The sequence below is a fragment of the Epinephelus lanceolatus genome, chromosome 23 (genome assembly GCF_041903045.1).
Source record: "Epinephelus lanceolatus isolate andai-2023 chromosome 23, ASM4190304v1, whole genome shotgun sequence".
NCBI classification, from domain to species: domain Eukaryota; kingdom Metazoa; phylum Chordata; class Actinopteri; order Perciformes; family Serranidae; genus Epinephelus; species Epinephelus lanceolatus.
Window position 1 is genome coordinate 1618403 of NC_135756.1, and position 17102 is coordinate 1635504.

At 42.4% G+C, this 17102-nt stretch overlaps 1 protein-coding gene across 1 annotated transcript; it reads right to left on the bottom strand.

The window, feature by feature from the left end:
- Positions 1 to 2278: 2278 nt before the first annotated feature.
- On the bottom strand, positions 2279 to 14124 carry proser2 (proline and serine rich 2). Its single transcript, XM_033615291.2, has 4 exons — positions 14007 to 14124; positions 12260 to 12448; positions 7031 to 7334; positions 2279 to 6895 (listed from the first exon to the last, which is right to left on the bottom strand). The coding sequence occupies exons 2-4, from the start codon at positions 12356 to 12358 to the stop codon at positions 5400 to 5402; spliced, it is 1899 nt and encodes a 632-aa protein (XP_033471182.2). The 5' UTR covers positions 12359 to 12448; positions 14007 to 14124; the 3' UTR covers positions 2279 to 5399.
- Between the last annotated feature and the right edge of the window lie 2978 nt (positions 14125 to 17102).

Consider the following 17102-nt stretch of genomic DNA (forward strand, 5'->3'; position numbering starts at 1 on the left):
GAAATTACTTCTATTGACCATACCCGAAGATCAAACATCATCACACAGATAATGTGTGTGGATCACATTGATACCAGCTGTGACATGAAGCCCTGATTAAATAGAACTTAATAAGCAGAATATAAACTAAAATAATGAATGAGTTCAAATTAGATTTTGAGATACATCATTGATCCATCAGGAGAAACAAAGTTAAAGCTGAACGTCAGTCGTCCTCAGACACTCACACACACTCTGTCTCAGTGCAGCAGTCATGAAGCAGCCTCTGTGTTGAAGGCTTATGTAACCGTCTGCCGTCCACAGAGTTTGCTTCTGTGTCGCTGGCTTTCAACACACAAGAGCTCCAATGTGAAAATATGGGGAAGGTCAGAAAAATAAAAGTTTCTAAAACCTTGTTAGACCACGAAAACGCTGAGCTGAGGAATATTAAAGCTCCAGTGTGTCGGATTTAGAGCAGGTATAATGTAAGAACAGTAATAATATCATCAGTGTGTTTTCTTTAGTGTTTAATCAGCTGTAAATAAGAATGGTTGTGTTTATGTTACCTCAGAATGAGACGTTTATATCTACACACAGAGCAGGTCCTCGTCTACAGAGATCACCATGTTTCTACCAAACCGTTTCAGTCCAGCACCTTTGGAACCAGCAGTAAGCCTTCAGACGTGGTACCTAGACCCTCGGTGTGTTCAGACAGTCCTCTTAAATGTGGGCGGGGTTGTTGTCACTCACTGCTCCGTCCAGCACTCGCTGTATTTCCTCATCAGCGGTGACACAGATGGAAGTCTGCACCTGGTTTATCGTCCACATAACGAGGCTGCACGCCCACATTTTCACAACAAAATAGAACAGGCTGCAGTGAGAGTCTCTCTCCATGGGATATTTAAAAATAGCAGCTTTGTGCATTTAGTCCTTCTCAGGCAAGCTCAGGGGTTTAGTGTTGCTGTAGCCCACAGGAAGTGAGGATTAGAATATATGACCTTCACATAATCCGCTCCAAATTAATCTATATTTTTAAAGTCATTACTAAAAGTGTGTGTCATATAAAAACTAAAGTGATGGTCAAAGTTGTCACAGTGAAATTTAAGGTGTGCTGATGGATTCACGTCATCAACTCATGCATTGAGTAACATTACAAGTTAACGTTCCACCTTAAAAGTTGCCGGCAGTCGGCCCAGTGAATGAAGTTATTTTTTTCTCTTTCATTTTATAGTTGTAGTTTACTGATGTATGAACAGAGGTTACATAAAACCAGAGTGAGCGTCCTCTACTGACCAATCAGACTGCAGGGTTTCTAGCTCCACCTTTTAGTACCAGATCTGTGTGCTAGGTACCCCAACAGAGGGGGGACCAAACATGGGGACGCTAAGGAACGCTTCTGTTGGGACCATCCACAACTTTTGGATAAATATTAAGTAAATATGATCAAAGCAAATTATGTTGGTTGAACTAAACTAACTGAGTTTGTCAGATTATAAAAGACTCGTAGGATTTACTCAATAATGTCAGAGCTGGACTTAAAACGACGCGCAGACGTGTGCAAATGGTCACCTTAATTTTTATAAGTTGAACCAATCGCACCATTTTGCTCAGGCTAAAAAATAGTCCACTGGTTCAACTTTAAAAAATTAAGGTAACAATTTGCATGTATCTTTTCAAGTTGTTCCAACTCTGGCATTAGTTAGTGAGGCGTGAGTGCAGTACAACCAACATGATGTGCTTTGACCTTAAAAAACAACTTGATATTTATCCAAAAGTTGTGTTGATATTTAGTGGTCAAACTAATATATTCAAGATATTCTTACTTATTTATTTTAATCCCATCCTACTCAAAATGTTTTTGACCAACTTTTAAAACACGTTAATGAAACAAACATGTTTTTTTGTGCTGTAAAACCTCTTTATCATAAGTGATATCCACTGACCTCATGAATCATTGTTTAGAGGGTTCAAAGGTTTAAATACTTGTGAAAGGCGTCTGAAAGCAGGACAAGAAAAGTGATGTCGCTCCAGGTTTCAAAGGGTTAAGTAAAAGTATTGATTGTGCAACAAAATGTTTCCTGTCAGTGTTTCAAAGCCACGTGAAGTAAACTGATCTTCATGTGTAAAATCAGTGTAACACTCCTTTACGTTCGTCACTGACACTCTTCCTCATCACCTTTTAAACTTCCTGTAAGTTTCCACTCAGGTGAAATATTCCACAGACGTGGCCAATCATTGATCAGCACCTGCTGGTTCTTTATATTCCAGAGTTTGTCAAAGAAAAACACAATCAGAGAAGTTATTGTTATTATTCTGTTTAATGATTGACGACAGAAACTCAACATCAGGTATATGTCAGCAGAGTATGTACAGCTTCTAATGAGGACATTTAAAGAGTCAGAACGTTAAACAGGCTGTCGAACCGTAGCAGCAACTCCCCCTCTGATCTTCCCATTCACCACACAGGCATGCACGTCTTAAATCCCTGTTCTGTGCACAAAGGTTCCCTCAGAACGAAGGACAGAATGTAGTTATATATACTGTACATATGCACCATCAGATACTTCAAAATGACTGTAGCTGAACTACAGAGGAACCGGAGTCTGTAAACACGTCACACATGAATCCTCACGCAGGAGAGGAACTGTGTGACACTAAATATACTTCAAAAGTTACTGTAGCTGAACTACAGCGGAACCGGAGTCTGGATAAAACTCACACATACACACACACACACACACACACACACACACACATTTACACACACGCTAACGCTGATACAACAGTTGAATAACACACAGGAAGTTATCGCCAACAGCTCGACAGGAACAAAAACACACAGTAATCCAGGATGTATTTCTGGACTCTGTGGTTTTAGTGCTTGTGTTTTGTACAATGCCATGTGCTCGCCCATCCCTAAAGGGCCGTTTGGAAGTGTTCCCTCTGCGTAGTAAAAAAGTAAAAGTCCTGCCCACAGAGCCATTCCACAGTCTGTGGTTTGGTGTGGGAGGTTAGAGTAAAAATATCCTGCAGCTCAGCTCACATTTACATTTTTCTACATTTCTCTTTTTCACTGTAACATCTGCAGCTTTGTTACTGCAGCACGACGCTGCATGGAGACGAGTCCCTCTCTAACAGGAACCTGCTCTTTACAACAAACTAAAGTCATTTCAGAAGGAACAAAATTGCACTTGAGAGAAGTGCCTTCAACTTTGTTCTTGACCCAAAGTGCTGACAGAAAACACACACACACACCGCTGACAAAAGAAAATGCCCAAAGTCGGTAAACAAACCAGTGAAACAAAAAAAAAAATGCTCCCGAGTAACTTCACAGCCTGTGTATGAACATTAATCCACTCTGCTGATAGAAGGAAGTGACACCTTATAACAAATAATATAACTTACACTGATACAGAGACAAACATTAGGAGGTCTTTACAAAGTGTTTGCAAACATTTTTTTTAAAGATTTAAACAATTTAGGGCTCAAACAGCTGTGATTTTAAATATTTAAATTACTCTTGTGCATAATTAGCTGCTCATAAGCTGTAAATTGTAAGTTGCAGGTTGTAAGTACCTTCTTACAGCTAAAAACACACTGTTTTTTTTTTAGCAGGGCTGGATAAATATGTTTAGGGGCCGAGGGGAAAAACTGAGATGCTGGCCCCCACTGACCCCCTGGCTTCACATGGACGCATACTGCATTGCATATTTAATTTCCTTTAATAACTATTTTGGACAACTAACCCCGAGTTCATGGTGTGTCATTTTAATTTGTGGCAATTTAAGCACAAATTTATTTAAAAATTGAAATTATGGTAATAATAATAGTGACGGTAATAAAAGCCCCAAAATTTGCCAAAAATTAAGGAGCCGAGTTTATAACCAAACAAATATGCATCTTATGGATTTACCACAAACTAGCTGCCACACGGGGCTGTTGGGCCCTGGAGAGTCGAGGCGCAGGGACACTTTGGCGCTTTGACAGAAAAACTAAATATAAAATTTTAGTAAAAATCTATAAAATCTTAAATCTGGGCCGCCTCTCTGAAGAACATCTTAGGGCCACTCACTCAATGTATGAAAATGGATCCGTCTGTTTCAAATGTAATCATCCCCATGCATCGTTTATGTTGACATAGATACAGCCAACAGATGGCATTGAAAAAAGTTTCACACAACAATAAATAAAGTGACACGGCGACCTAATTATATAACTTTTAACGGATGCAGTGTTGTAAATGGCGTTGGTGTTTTACACCATTAACTACACCACAGTGTGTGGACGGAGAATTGTTTTTACTATATTACTGATTCTTTCCGTTCTGCCTTTTTGTAAATGTCTTAGCCGTCTCCTACGGTCGCCTCTCGCTTGAACTACGCCACACTGCCTCCACGATCTGCAGTGATTCTGCTCCATTTCGTCCGTATCTATAAGCTGAAGTTACTGAGCTGTCTGTGCAGGCTGTCATACGTTTTCATACGAAAGCTAATGCACCAGATTTGTTCATATTCAACTTAAAGATGAGCCGGCATTCGTGCAAAACCTACATATTTAGGACCACTGTGATGACGTGACCAATGTGCTGACGGGAGGAACGGTTCCCGAGTGGTCTGTTAAGGAAGCGGGTTGAGGTGGTGGATGGGTCAACAAGACACAGGACTGTCCCCAGGAGACCGGTGTTCAGAACATCATTAAGGTACGTCCAGACCATGTTTCTTTTCCTAATCCTGACCACTGTAACTTTATTTTTATTACCTACGTATACGTTAAGGATGTAACGACCTTGCTGGGACACAGATTCATAGGATATCATACCAACTGTTGTTTGAGAATTTGTTGATGTTTAAGGAGTTTTTAAAGACTAGTCTTCAGTAGGAACCAGTGGGGTCGGGGCTGAGTCTTTTTTGGATTTGCTAACAATAACAAAAATATAAAACATCTCTAACCTTTGTCTTAAATATGTTTTAAGGAAACGGAGCCCAGTTTTATAAATATGGCTTTTCACAATCAGCCTCATTTGTTGCAAACAAAGGTGAAACCAAAAGTTATTTGATTCCCGGATGCTTCTCTTTACAGTTTGTTCCAGAGTATCTTGTGCAGAGGTATACGATGTCTCACATCAGAGGCAACATGAAACAGTTGATTTGTCAAGACTTCTGTCACTGACACAGTGTTGAGTGTGCAGCAGCTGCACCGTGTCACACTCGTCTGTCAGTATATTTATGGCCAGGAAGTGAGAACTGGCTATGCAGGTCCATCGTAGATTCTGGCTCCATTCCTATGTTAAATGTCTCTCTAACCACACCTTTCTCTCAGACACACATAGGGAAACTTCTGACATTCCACCTCGACCAGCAGGTACACACCAGAGATTCAGGCTCGACGGGTGGAGACTGAAGAATTCATTCCAGAGTTCATCAAGACTCTTTCAGGAGCCCCAGTTTCCTTAGCGCATCCCTACGTGATTCGTCCGTCGCGCCCCGTCCAGAAAACTGCACGGTGATGCCTTGTGGACGAAACATGGAGGCGGGTCTCCGCTTGAGTTCGGGGGATAAGGCTCGCAGTGCTGGTTTCTGGGTAGCGCCGTGGTAGGAGTGCCGAGGAGGTTTTGGGGCCGGGGTCGGAGCTGGAGCTTTGAAACTCCTAGCAGGGCTGTCTGAGGAGCGATTTAACCCAGCGGAAGGGTTAAATGTTCGGCTCTTTCCTCCATAACTGTTAAGCTCAGGGGGTGGCGGCTCTGATTTGGCGGGCAAGGTTTGACTCTTGTCAATATGGGAGCTGAGGATGTCGGGAAGGTGGCTCCTGGCAATGGGTACAGGAGCAGGGGTCATGACCTTAGATTTTCCTCCATAGGGGTTGAACTCGCTGGGGTTAGCCAGCACAGGTGGGAGGGTTTTGGGTTCAGGGCTTGTTGGAGAGGTTGGAGGTTCGTTCCTGGAGGAAACCGAAGGGTTGATCACGATAGATTTCCCTCCATAGCTGTTAGATTCCAGCGAGGTGATCTCAGGCGGAGGAGAGAAAGATCGCTTGGTTTCCAAAGGAGGTGGATAGAAGCTGCTTTGTGTGACTGCTGGAGGCGAGGGACTCAGGTGCTGGTTTCTATCTTCATACTTCCTGAAGGAATCTGTCTGCAGAATCTCTGGTTTTCTGTCAACGTGAATCTGACTCTGACGTGGTGTCGGGACATTAACTTCTGGCAATTTGGTGCTGGTTTCTGTTGGTGGGGGAACACTGGCCTCCAGAGGTTTGGCACTGGTTTCTGGATCTGTGGGAGGATCCGGCAAGGTGCTGTCAGGGACAGTGAGGAGTGACATACCCCCAGACATGGCTCGGTTTCTGGTCAGGCCCAGCTTAGACAGGGCCTCCATCCTGGATTTGTCTGGTGATGGGTCCTTGAAGGAAATGCTGCGAGTGGGAATATTTCGAGGCTTGTCCACCACAGCTGGCTGGAAATTTTCCTGCACCAGAGGGTGTGATGTTCCTGTAAGGTTTGCCAGCATCTGTGCCCGTCTCTCCTCGATGTTCACATTAGGTAGTGACTGGTTCTGGTGCTCCTTGCCGCCGAGGATCACGCTGATGTTAGCAGGAAAGCGGGTAGGCTTAGCAGACATAGGAGGACCCTGTTTAGCGTGAGGGTCGTTGAAGCTCAGTGGCTTGTCGGAGTCCAGGCTGCAACGGCGGAGCAATGCGGAGGAATGGAGGGTAGACGTTCCACCTGCCTGGTTCTCTGCTATCTGCTGTGCAATCAGGACGGGGGTGGGGATACAGCCTGGAGGGTGGTAGGGGGAGTGGCTGTCTGTTGGCCCAAAGTTTGGTAGGGGAGCATTGTACTCTGAGGGCAAGTTGTCCACTGGATCACGCCTTGGCTTCATGTCGAAGTGGCTTTCAGGATTCTGCACCATACTCTGAAAATCTAAGAGAAACAAATTGCAAATTGTAAATCTGGGAAAGACTAAAAGCTTCAATCTCTTCCAGGACTTCGTAATCTGAAGTATTTCCAGAATCCTGACTACGCCCCTGCATTCAAGAACAAATCGCTGTACCCTACCTGGACTGGTGGGACTGAAGATCGGCTCTTTGGTCTGCACCAAGTCCGGTTCTGGGCGGACCAGGTATATAATATCCTGGTCTTTGGGACTGGGAGGTCTGGCAAGCGGAGAGGACATGATCGGACTCGAGGTCGGGGGTCCATCGACTTTTTCAACAGGTGGGGTGCTGCTCACTGGGGGCCTCATCTGCCTGGGCCTCCGGTCGTTCTCCTCCAGACTGTCCTCCAATGAGTCGATGGTCTTCTCGAAGAACTGAATGCACTCCTGCTCCTCCTGGCTCAGAAACTGCAGCGCTTCATCTTCCTGTCAAAGTAAAGGGACACAGGACATTAGTTTACATGCTGGGATTTAATTTTTTTTTTAAAAAAAACTTTTTTACTGTCTTGCTTTCGTCAAGGTCTCAGGTTGTTTTCAGTTCCTTAATGTACAGGTCATCGATCAGTCATGTTACTTATGAATCATTGTAGATTAGACTGAGGCTAAAGCTAACTTCTGGACAGAGCTGTTTATGTTAGCCTACGTTACATTAGCCTACACTACAGCCCTGTTTAATAACTACGGTAATTTAGTCACAGTGAAGTGGAGCTACAGTCCCAGCTGGACGAGGACATCTAACTGGCCTACTGTCCTTGTCCCAGTATACAAGCACGGGAGGGGAATCCATTTATTGAGCCAAGTATGTGCGACTCCTCTACGATAGGTGGAGATATGCCCCCTTTCAGCTTGTTAGTATTGGACCTTTTTCCTGTTGACCTATTACGTCACAGACCAAACAATGGACAAACAAGTTAGCTACGGTTAGCTAGCAGCTAACTGCTACCATGGTGGACAACTTTACAGCTCTGTACATTTGGTCCGTCCAAAAAGTCACGGCTCTGGATGTAGATTTCTCCATGTTGTTACCGGCTTCTTCTTCTCTTACACATTTAATGCTATTGGACTTCCGGGTCAAAGCCCGGGGCGGAAACTGTGGAGCATGCTCAGAGCGCCTCGGCCAGTTTGGGTCTGATTGACTGTATACATGCAGGAGTCACATGATCTGGGTGTGTTAGTCCCACTGTGACACATTCACTGCAGGACCATTTCACTCACACTGACATGTTCACAGGGATTTATATAAATCTGTTTTCTCTGTCATCATGGAAACAGACTGATGATCAGACACTACTCTGTTAAAGGCAGGTAGCTGAATGTACTGTGTGAATAAGGCAGCAGCAGATTCCTCCTGACTTTTCTCGACATCACTGAACGCCGTGTTGAAACCATCTGCTGTGACTCTCTCATACAGTAGTCATGTGTACAGACCGAACACAGGCCTGTTTGTTCCTGCGTCCCAACCCTCCAAACTTCTTTCCCACCCTAAATTTAGCTCACTTGCCCCTCTCCTCCCCCCATCTGTGCTTCACCTCCACAGCTACCTGTCCAGCTCCACACAGTGCTGCCACTGAATACAACACAATAGACGATCCAGTGACCATGCTCAGTGACTATTGATTTCTCTGCTTCCCTTTGAGGGTTTTCTTTCAGTCCTGATAAAGATCGACTCCACTCATTTAAGCCAAACCACATGGCTGCAGGGAGCAGATAATCTCCTGTAACAATGTCTAATCAACAGAGCACTTAAGTTATTTAGAGCCGCAAAGAAAAGTTCCACATTCTGGCCTTTTCTGTATCTTCCCACCTCCTCCGTTACTCCATCACTCATTAGGAATAAAGAAAAGCTCCAGAGAAGCTTCTTTCAATGAGCTGTGATTTAAGATTATGTTGTCAACTCTACAGACAACGTTACTTTTTATAAGTTGGCAGCTACAGATACAAGATTTGTCCTGACAGCTGTAAATACATCAAGCAGCCAAAACATCAATGGGACTACTACTGAACACGTACCGGCCATCTAAAGGTGGCCCTGGTCACACAGGAAGTGTTTCAGCAGCTGGAGGCGCCTCTTTATAATAGTTTTAATGAGAATGAAGCTTTTTGCTCGCTGTTCTTGTGCTGCTATGCGCCTTGTGTTTCTGAGCTCTGGGCGCCTGGCGTTTTTGCCAGAGTGCATTGAACTCCTCGAATTGAAAAAACTTCAACTCATGGCGGAAAAACGCCCCACGTCATCTCCATTTTTTCGTCATCTTTTTTCCCATTGTCCGACGGGATGGATTGAGGTCCAGGCCTTCTGACACGTGCTGATAGTGCAGCATCACAAGCTTTGAGCTTGGTTACCATGGAAACGGGAGTATTTCACCACGGTAAAATCTCTTTCAATGCACTAAATGCCTTAACATTTTTTCTCAACCTTTTTAGGGATTCTGTGCAACACCCTTAAGTAAGTCTTAAGTGTCATACTTAAGGAGAAAACTTGAGGTGGTTTGTGCACATGGCTCAAGAATCTTCCGGTAGTCTTTGCTGGTTGCCTAGCAACCCAATGACGTGACAACAACATAGCCCCCAGCATCTTTAGATGTTAATATTTGGTTGGATTCAGATTGTTGAGTTGGCGGACCAAAATTCAATATCAGGACAACGATTAATGCGATTTGACGTCAGTTTGACGTAGAACTCTGACGACAAGTGACGTTGAGATTCTGTTGGTTTTAACTTGAGTTATTGAGTTATGAAAATTCAATGTCTTCCAAACGTGCAAACATTATCTTGACCCTGAGTCGTCCTAAAATCTGCCTGTAAACGTCCATGATGGAGGAGAAGCTCCTGGACCAACTGGTGGTACTCCCCATGATCCAGCCTCTTTTTTAGGGTCTCATGTACCCACACAGATCTCTGTTTATCTGCTGACAGCCTCTCACCCTCAACCAGAGCTACAGACAGCACCCTCTGCCTCAACTGATCACTGCAGGATAAACAAACAGTAGATTGATTACACAGGGAGGTTAGCGTGAGGAGGTGATGGGGTGGTTGCCTGGCAACAATAAAAAGGTGCAGCAAGTGTTTTTTTTACGAGTGGCATTCAATTTTATTTAAAAAAGGCAGTGCAGCGTGTCTCGTGTTTTCCAACCTGCAAAAATACTTCCTGTGTAAACCAACTATTCAGAAACATTTTGTGAAGGCAAAGATGAAATCACGTACAGTATTATCTCTGACACAGCAGAGACTTTGACAGTAAAGTGTTTTGATCTCAGACTGTGTTTTACTACAATTACTTGAAGCCACCGGAGCGAAGGAAGCTGCTTATTTGGTCTATTTCAAGGTGATGACCTTCAGCCTTCAGCTGGCGGTTGACATGACAAACAGGGCTTGTTGCTGACATCAGTGTTACAAGGTTATACCCAAGAGCCTTGTTTTTGCTTTCCACGCAGAGACACACGCACGCACAAAGACACCTGCAGCAACACCCAACTGAAACCAATCAGAGATAAACACGGCCGCGCTGGTTTCAGCTGCTCAATGATGCCTATTGTGGCGAAGCAGCTCAGGACCTAGAAAACTGCAGCTCGACCGGTCTGGTTGTGTTGTGCGTTGATAATGAATGTCATCCCCAAGGCATGCGAAGGGATTAAGTTGTTAGGCAGGTGTAATTTCTCAGCGTCTGTCATGACTGGGTGCTTTGTGTCAACAGAGCACGGAGCCTCTGTCAGGGTGAAGTGCAGCAGGAATAATCAGCTGTTCATCTGATGCGCTCGGTTTGTTTACTGTGTTTAAGGAGACAATAGAAGAAGACAGCTCAGTGCTCCAGTTCACAGGACGACAGGGTGTGATTACACAGACCTGCGTCCACAGTGATGGACCTTTAATCAGCCTCATGTGCTCTACTTATTATCATCTGAAGACACTTGTAGGAATAGTTCAGTGTTCTGGGGAATATGATCATTTGTTTATGAGCTGAAGGTCAGATGAAAAGACTGATCCCACTCTCATAGCTTCACGTTACATATGAAGCTGCAGCCAGTTAGCTTAGCTTAGCATAAAGACTGGAAACAGATGGAAACAGCTAGCCTAGCTCTGTCTAAAGGAAACTAAATCTACGTATTTTGTTTGTTTAATACGTATAAAAACCAAAATGTAGAAGCTTGTTTTGGTTTTTTTCGGGGGGGTTACATGCCAGAGGCTGGCTGCACAAAACACCTTAAATTAAGGTTTTACTTAAAGTCCAGGTTAGGGCTTTCTTAAAGTAAAATCTGTCGCACAAAACACAACGTCTCCTTCAGGTTTCCTTAAAATCTTCACTTAAGTATTCAAACTTTTCTCCTTATCTCATACTTGAGAAATCCCTTAAAGTTAGTTAAACCGTGTCACAAGCTTTAAGCTTGGTTACCATGGAAACGGTTGTAGTTTTCCACGATAAAATCTCTTTCAGTGCACTAACATATTTCTCAACCTTTTAAGGGATTCTGTGCAACACCCTTAAGTAAGTCCCTCAGCTAAGGAAAAATTGAGCCTCAAGTGTCATACTTAAGGAGAAAATTTAAGGTGTTTCGTGCACATGGCTCCAGAATCTTCTGGTAGTCTTTGCTGGTTGCCTAGCAACCCCATGGTGACAACAAGATGGCTCCCAGCATCTTCAGACGTTAATATTTGGTTGAATTTCGGTTGTGAAGTCGGCGGACCAAAATTCAACATCAGAACAACAACTGATGCCAACTTTGACGTAGTTTGACGTAGAACTCTGACGACAAGTGACGCTGAGATTTTGTTGGTTTTAGGTTGAGTTATTTAATGTCTACCAAACGTGTAAACGTCATCTTGACCACGTAGAATACGGGCATTTAGTCGTACGCCGAAGAACAAAACCCAACATCTGCAAAATGTCACAATGTTAACGTCAACATAACATAAAATTTTTAACATCATTAGACATTTAAAATGTCGTCAACTTGATTTTCATTCCAACCAATGCTGAACATCTGTCTGATGTAAGAGTCCAACGTCTTTCTGACCTCACTTTGACATCCGGTGCAGGGAAGTGTTTCTAGTCTTTAAGCTAAGCTAAGCTAAGCTAAGCTAAGCTAACTGGCCTCAGACTGCAGCCTCACATCTAACAGACAGCTGAGATGACCTGGACTGATTTTAATTCAGCCTACATGCAGGTTTAATGTCATTTTTATATGGTCTGTTCATTATTATGACATTTTATTTTCTGCCTGTCTGTGTGGATCAGGTCGTAGCGGAGCTGAAAGGATGTAAAGTGCAAAGATCTGAGCAGATGGAAAATGTTTTATTTAAACTCTGAGACAAACTCCAGTCACGTGATTTAACTTGAGTGGTTTTCAGATACTCACTCCCGGCCTGGAGCTTCGACCTGCGCCCCCGTTGACCCTGTATTGGTGCTGAGGGTTGGCGTGCAGACGGAGGTCCATGGTGCGAGGGTCAGAGGTCATCAGGACATCTCACAGAGTTCCTGGGCAGCAAACTAGAATCACATCATGTCTCGCTGCAAAGAATCTTGTAATCTTCTTTTCAACCAGAGTCTGGAGACACAGAGGAGAGACGACACGTCAAGACCACGTCAGCTGAGAGTCAATCGGTCAGTCAAGGTCAGAGCGTAATGACAGGAAGCTGTGTGATGTCATAACCACCAAAAAATGAAGTATTCATATCATTTACATGAGTTAAAGTACAACACTGTGACAATACTCCATAACAACCTGCATTAAAAATCCAACTGCAGTATAAAGTAGTCATGATGTCCTCTGCAGCTGCTGCGGTGGAGCTCGTCTGAACTAATTTAAATACAGTTAGCGGTTCCCAACCTGAGGGTCAGGCCCCTCCACGGGGTCACCAGATAAATTTGAGGGGTCGTCACATGATTCATTATTTTGAAATAAGGTGGAGTTTTACCTGTTTTGGTGTCAAACAGTTATTAAAATGAGAAGTTTAGAGGAAACGTCTCTGTGGTAGAAACCCTGAAACTCAACGAGAAGCTCAACTACACTTTTTATTTTATCAGCTCTTCAAGTGTAAAATCTGTAAGGAGATATCTGTAAAAGTAGTAAAAGACATGGTGGAGTATAAAGTAACCTAAAATGGAAACACCTACAAATACCTGAACATGAGTAAATGTACTCAGTTACTTTCCGCCCCTGCTGTAAACTCTGAGACACACCTGAAGGACCAGTTCACCTGGAACAGGAAGCAGTTAAACTGGCTCCCGGAGCCGAAACCAGTCAACGTTTTTTAGCTGACACATTCCTCCGTGATGCTGCTCCGATAAAAAAACTTCAGAGGAATAAAAAGTTCCTTGTTAAAGTTTGAAGTGATGTGAACGTGACACTTAAACTGCAACAGTGACATCACATCCTGTTTGTTAGGAAACATGTTGATTTTAATTTAAATTCATCAGGTCTGATTTATTGACACATGTTTGAAGGCTGCATATTCACAGTCAGATGCGTGAGGTGGTTATTATTTGTTTAACTTTAACGTTTTTATACCTTATTATAGTTTATGTAGAGTGAATGTATATTTAATATTTCATAACATATTTTATTAGAGATTGCTGCTGGATATTCTCCCAAAACATGATGGAGATGGAGAGTCATATAAAGCACGCAGCATTGTTTTTAATTACATGTGAGTTTTTCTGTGAACACAGATTTCTAAGGTGGCGATTTAAATGATTCTCCCTGACAGATAGTTGGAGGGCCCCTCACCTTCCAGGGGCCCCAGTGTGGCACTTTTTATATTTACACTCCTGTTTACAGCAGTGTGGAACATGTGACATAATATTTAAGAATGCACCACATATTTCTACTTTAATATACTGAAAATAAACCCACTGTGAGCTCTGAACATTCTTCTCACAAATATGAACAGTCCATCCAAACATCCAGCTGCTTTTACTGCACTGTGTGTATCAATATTTAGGCCTATATCTGTTCACATGACATGTGACATGAATATATCACAGCTGACCGTCACAGACATAATAAAGTGACTTGTCCATGATTTAAAGTAGAAACCATCATATTCACTTCACACCTGAGACAAATGTGAGTAAATGTAAAGTATATTTAGTCAGAGACTCACCGAGCAGCTCCTCACATCAGTCATCACACACTCGCATCGTCAGTTTTTATCTTTGAAAGCTCTGTAGTGAATAATTGCTCCTCTCCACAAGAGTCCCGCTGCTGCTGCTGCTGCTCCGTGTGCGTAACGACTCCACGGCGGCGCATTACGCACCTCTTAAAACCGCGAGGAGGCTCCGCCCACAGCCGGCAGGAGGGCGTGTGTGTGTGTGTGTGTGTGTGTGTTTTCATTCAGGTGTGTTGCAGGTGGTGACAGTGACACAGTGGAAAGTTATGAGTTTCACTGGGATGCGTTCAGGAGCAGTGGGACATTTAGAGAGAGAGAGAGAGAGAGAGAGAGAGAGAGATAGATAGATAGATATTTTTTAATCCTGAGGGAAATTAAGGACTACATTACTTCGCTACATTTATTTAATAACTAAAGTTACTTTAGGAATTTAGATTATTGATACCAAATAAAGTCCACCAACAAATGGTGGTGTTTTATTGTGGTTTGAGCCACAGGTGTAGATTCAGTGATTCTGCTGCTGGATAAGAGAATTTACTGTTGATACATGAAGTCTATTTTTCTGATGACACTTCTGTACCTAAATCCAGAAGTTTCACTGATGACAGAATATTTATACTGTGAGGTTTTCATCCTTTAATACAGGATGTGAACATTCTTTCCACCTCTGTCTACATCACCAGAAAACAGTTTAATCAGCAAGACAACATAACTTTATTCAAACTATTATCTCAGGCCTGATTTATAAAAGTAGGCTAATTAAAAGTACCTCAGATTTGTATAATTAAATTGTATAATTAAGATCAGTGCTAATGAGACAAAGTGAGGAACAAGTGCACATAATTAGTTATCAGAAAAACTTATTAAACACGTTTGCAGATATTCAGTACAGCCTCCTCTGAATGTGACGTCACACTGATGATTTGTTTGTCCTGAGCGCCCCCTGCTGGCTGCAGCATGAAACATCATCACTCCACACAGGCTGTGGTCTGTGATACAGTGTTTGAATAAACCTTTATTCAACCACAAAAAACTCTTTTCCAGGAGACTCTGGGCCCAGACAGATGTCATTAAAACAAAAATACAAAATCAAAAATATGCAGCTCCAAAACAAACAATGTAAAACACAACATGATTAATTAATATATGCTATAAATCAGAGCTCTACCATCTTTACTGTCAAAAGATCCATTTTTGGCCAAAACAAAAAATAAAAGTAAATAAATAAATAAATAAAAAACCTGGAGCTGCAAAAAACAAACAAACACAGTCTGTTCAGTCTAAATTAACCAAAGGTCTAAATAAGCGTTCATTAATATGTTTTAACACCACCTGGTCGCTCTGAAGGCTTTTATGATTATTTGGTTCTTTAACTTTGCAGCGTTGATGATGAAACCAAATAAATCTGTCCACACAATATTACATTCTCACTTTTTTCCCCCCTTTCTTTATATTTGGAAGTCTCAGTGAACTCAGCGAAAGAGACTCAAGATTAACCATTGTTATTCTAGTTTGGCAAAATGCAGGAAAAGGCAGCAGGCTGTGGAGCGACGAAGCACAACTTAGCTGGTGAAATGTTAAAACATTTCTTTCGGTCTACAGCAGTGATGAATGAAAATTAAATCTTTAAAGATAATGTTATTAATTTCCATATAATTGTTTAAAGTCACAGGGAGCCGCCTGAGTGGGGCCAAAGAGTCACATGTGGCCCCGGAGCCGCAGGTCACCGACCCCTGCTACAGCTGAACCCTCAAAACAAGAAACACAGAGGCAACTACAAACACACTAAAGAGACCAGTTACATGTACATTTATCATGTTGATCTGTTCTGTACGACATCTATTGCACGTCTGTCCTCCTCACTTGCTCTTCCTGAGGTTAAAGGGTTTTTTGGGGAGTTTTTCCTGATCAGCTGTGAGGGTCATAAGGACAGAGGGATGTCGTATGCTGTAAAGCCCTGTGAGGCAAATTGTGATTTGTGATATTGGGCTTTATAAATAAAACTGAACTGAAGTGAATTGAAAAATAGACAGTGGCATGTAGATGAGGACACACAAAATTCATGCAGCAGTGCTTTGATACAACCGAGAGGAAGCAGTGAGGGAAACTCTGCAGAAGATTCCACAGATAAGAAGCTACATATAGACGTTACCTGTAGCTCTAGAGACTGGTAGGGTTAGTAACTGTCCACAAGAGGACAGACTTTGTTTATTGTGTGAATTAGGGGAAATTGAGAATGAAGTATTATTATTACGTAGAATGTCTTCCTTCTATGTTTATTTCTTTTGGTCGATGGATGATTATGAAAAGCTTGAACTATGTTTCAGGAAGGGAACCTTTTTGGATGCAGATTTTGTTTGCAAGAAGACAGAATATTTTGTTCAAGAATGAATAGTATGTTTGTTTCTTTTTTGGTTATTTTGAAATTAACTGAATTGTTATGAATTATCTGTGAACGCTGCAACTGTCTCTTATAGTGTCTCTTTTATAAACCCATGAGGGTTGGGCACTTTTAGGTGCATGACACAGGAATAAAAGAAACTAACTAACTAACTAACTAACTAACTAATGAACTATACCATTAAACTTCTATTATACACCCAGTCCTTTTTACCAGCCCGGTGTGGCTACACATTTTGACAAATAAAGGCCTGTCCCAAATATAGGCCTGTTGAGTTCAGGGATTTAATCAAATAATAGCCCGGGGCTACTAATAGAAGTTTAACGGTAAATGCTTGTTGGCCAAACTCTGTTTGTTTGCTCAGTACAGACAATATGAACATGTTCTGTGAACAGAGAGCAGAGCCATTTTCAACTTTTGCTTAATTTACACCTATAAATATGCTGAATGTAGGTCAAAAATATCTAAAACAAGAGAATACCAACAAAAAAATGTCACACACAGTCATGGTGCAGAGACTAGTCTGATTATTTTGGGCCAAGAGAGAGAAGAAGTTTCTATTTCTAAAATTAAATCCAGTTTAATCTTCTGCCTTTTCACAAGTAGTTCAACATGTGGCTTGAAAGAGAGACAGTCATCTAACACACACACTCTGCACTCTTGTTCTGATGTGGAACAATAGTTTGGAG

Coding starts and splice junctions, on each gene's coding strand:
- proser2 (XM_033615291.2), bottom strand. CDS start 12,358: ATGACCTCTGACCCTCGCACCATGGACCTCCGTCTGCACGCCAACCCT. Junction 7,335..12,259: donor GTCGAAGCTCCAGGCCGGGA/GTGAGTATCTGA, acceptor TTACTTTGACAG/GAAGATGAAGCGCTGCAGTT. Junction 6,896..7,030: donor CTTCAGTCCCACCAGTCCAG/GTAGGGTACAGC, acceptor TGTTTCTCTTAG/ATTTTCAGAGTATGGTGCAG.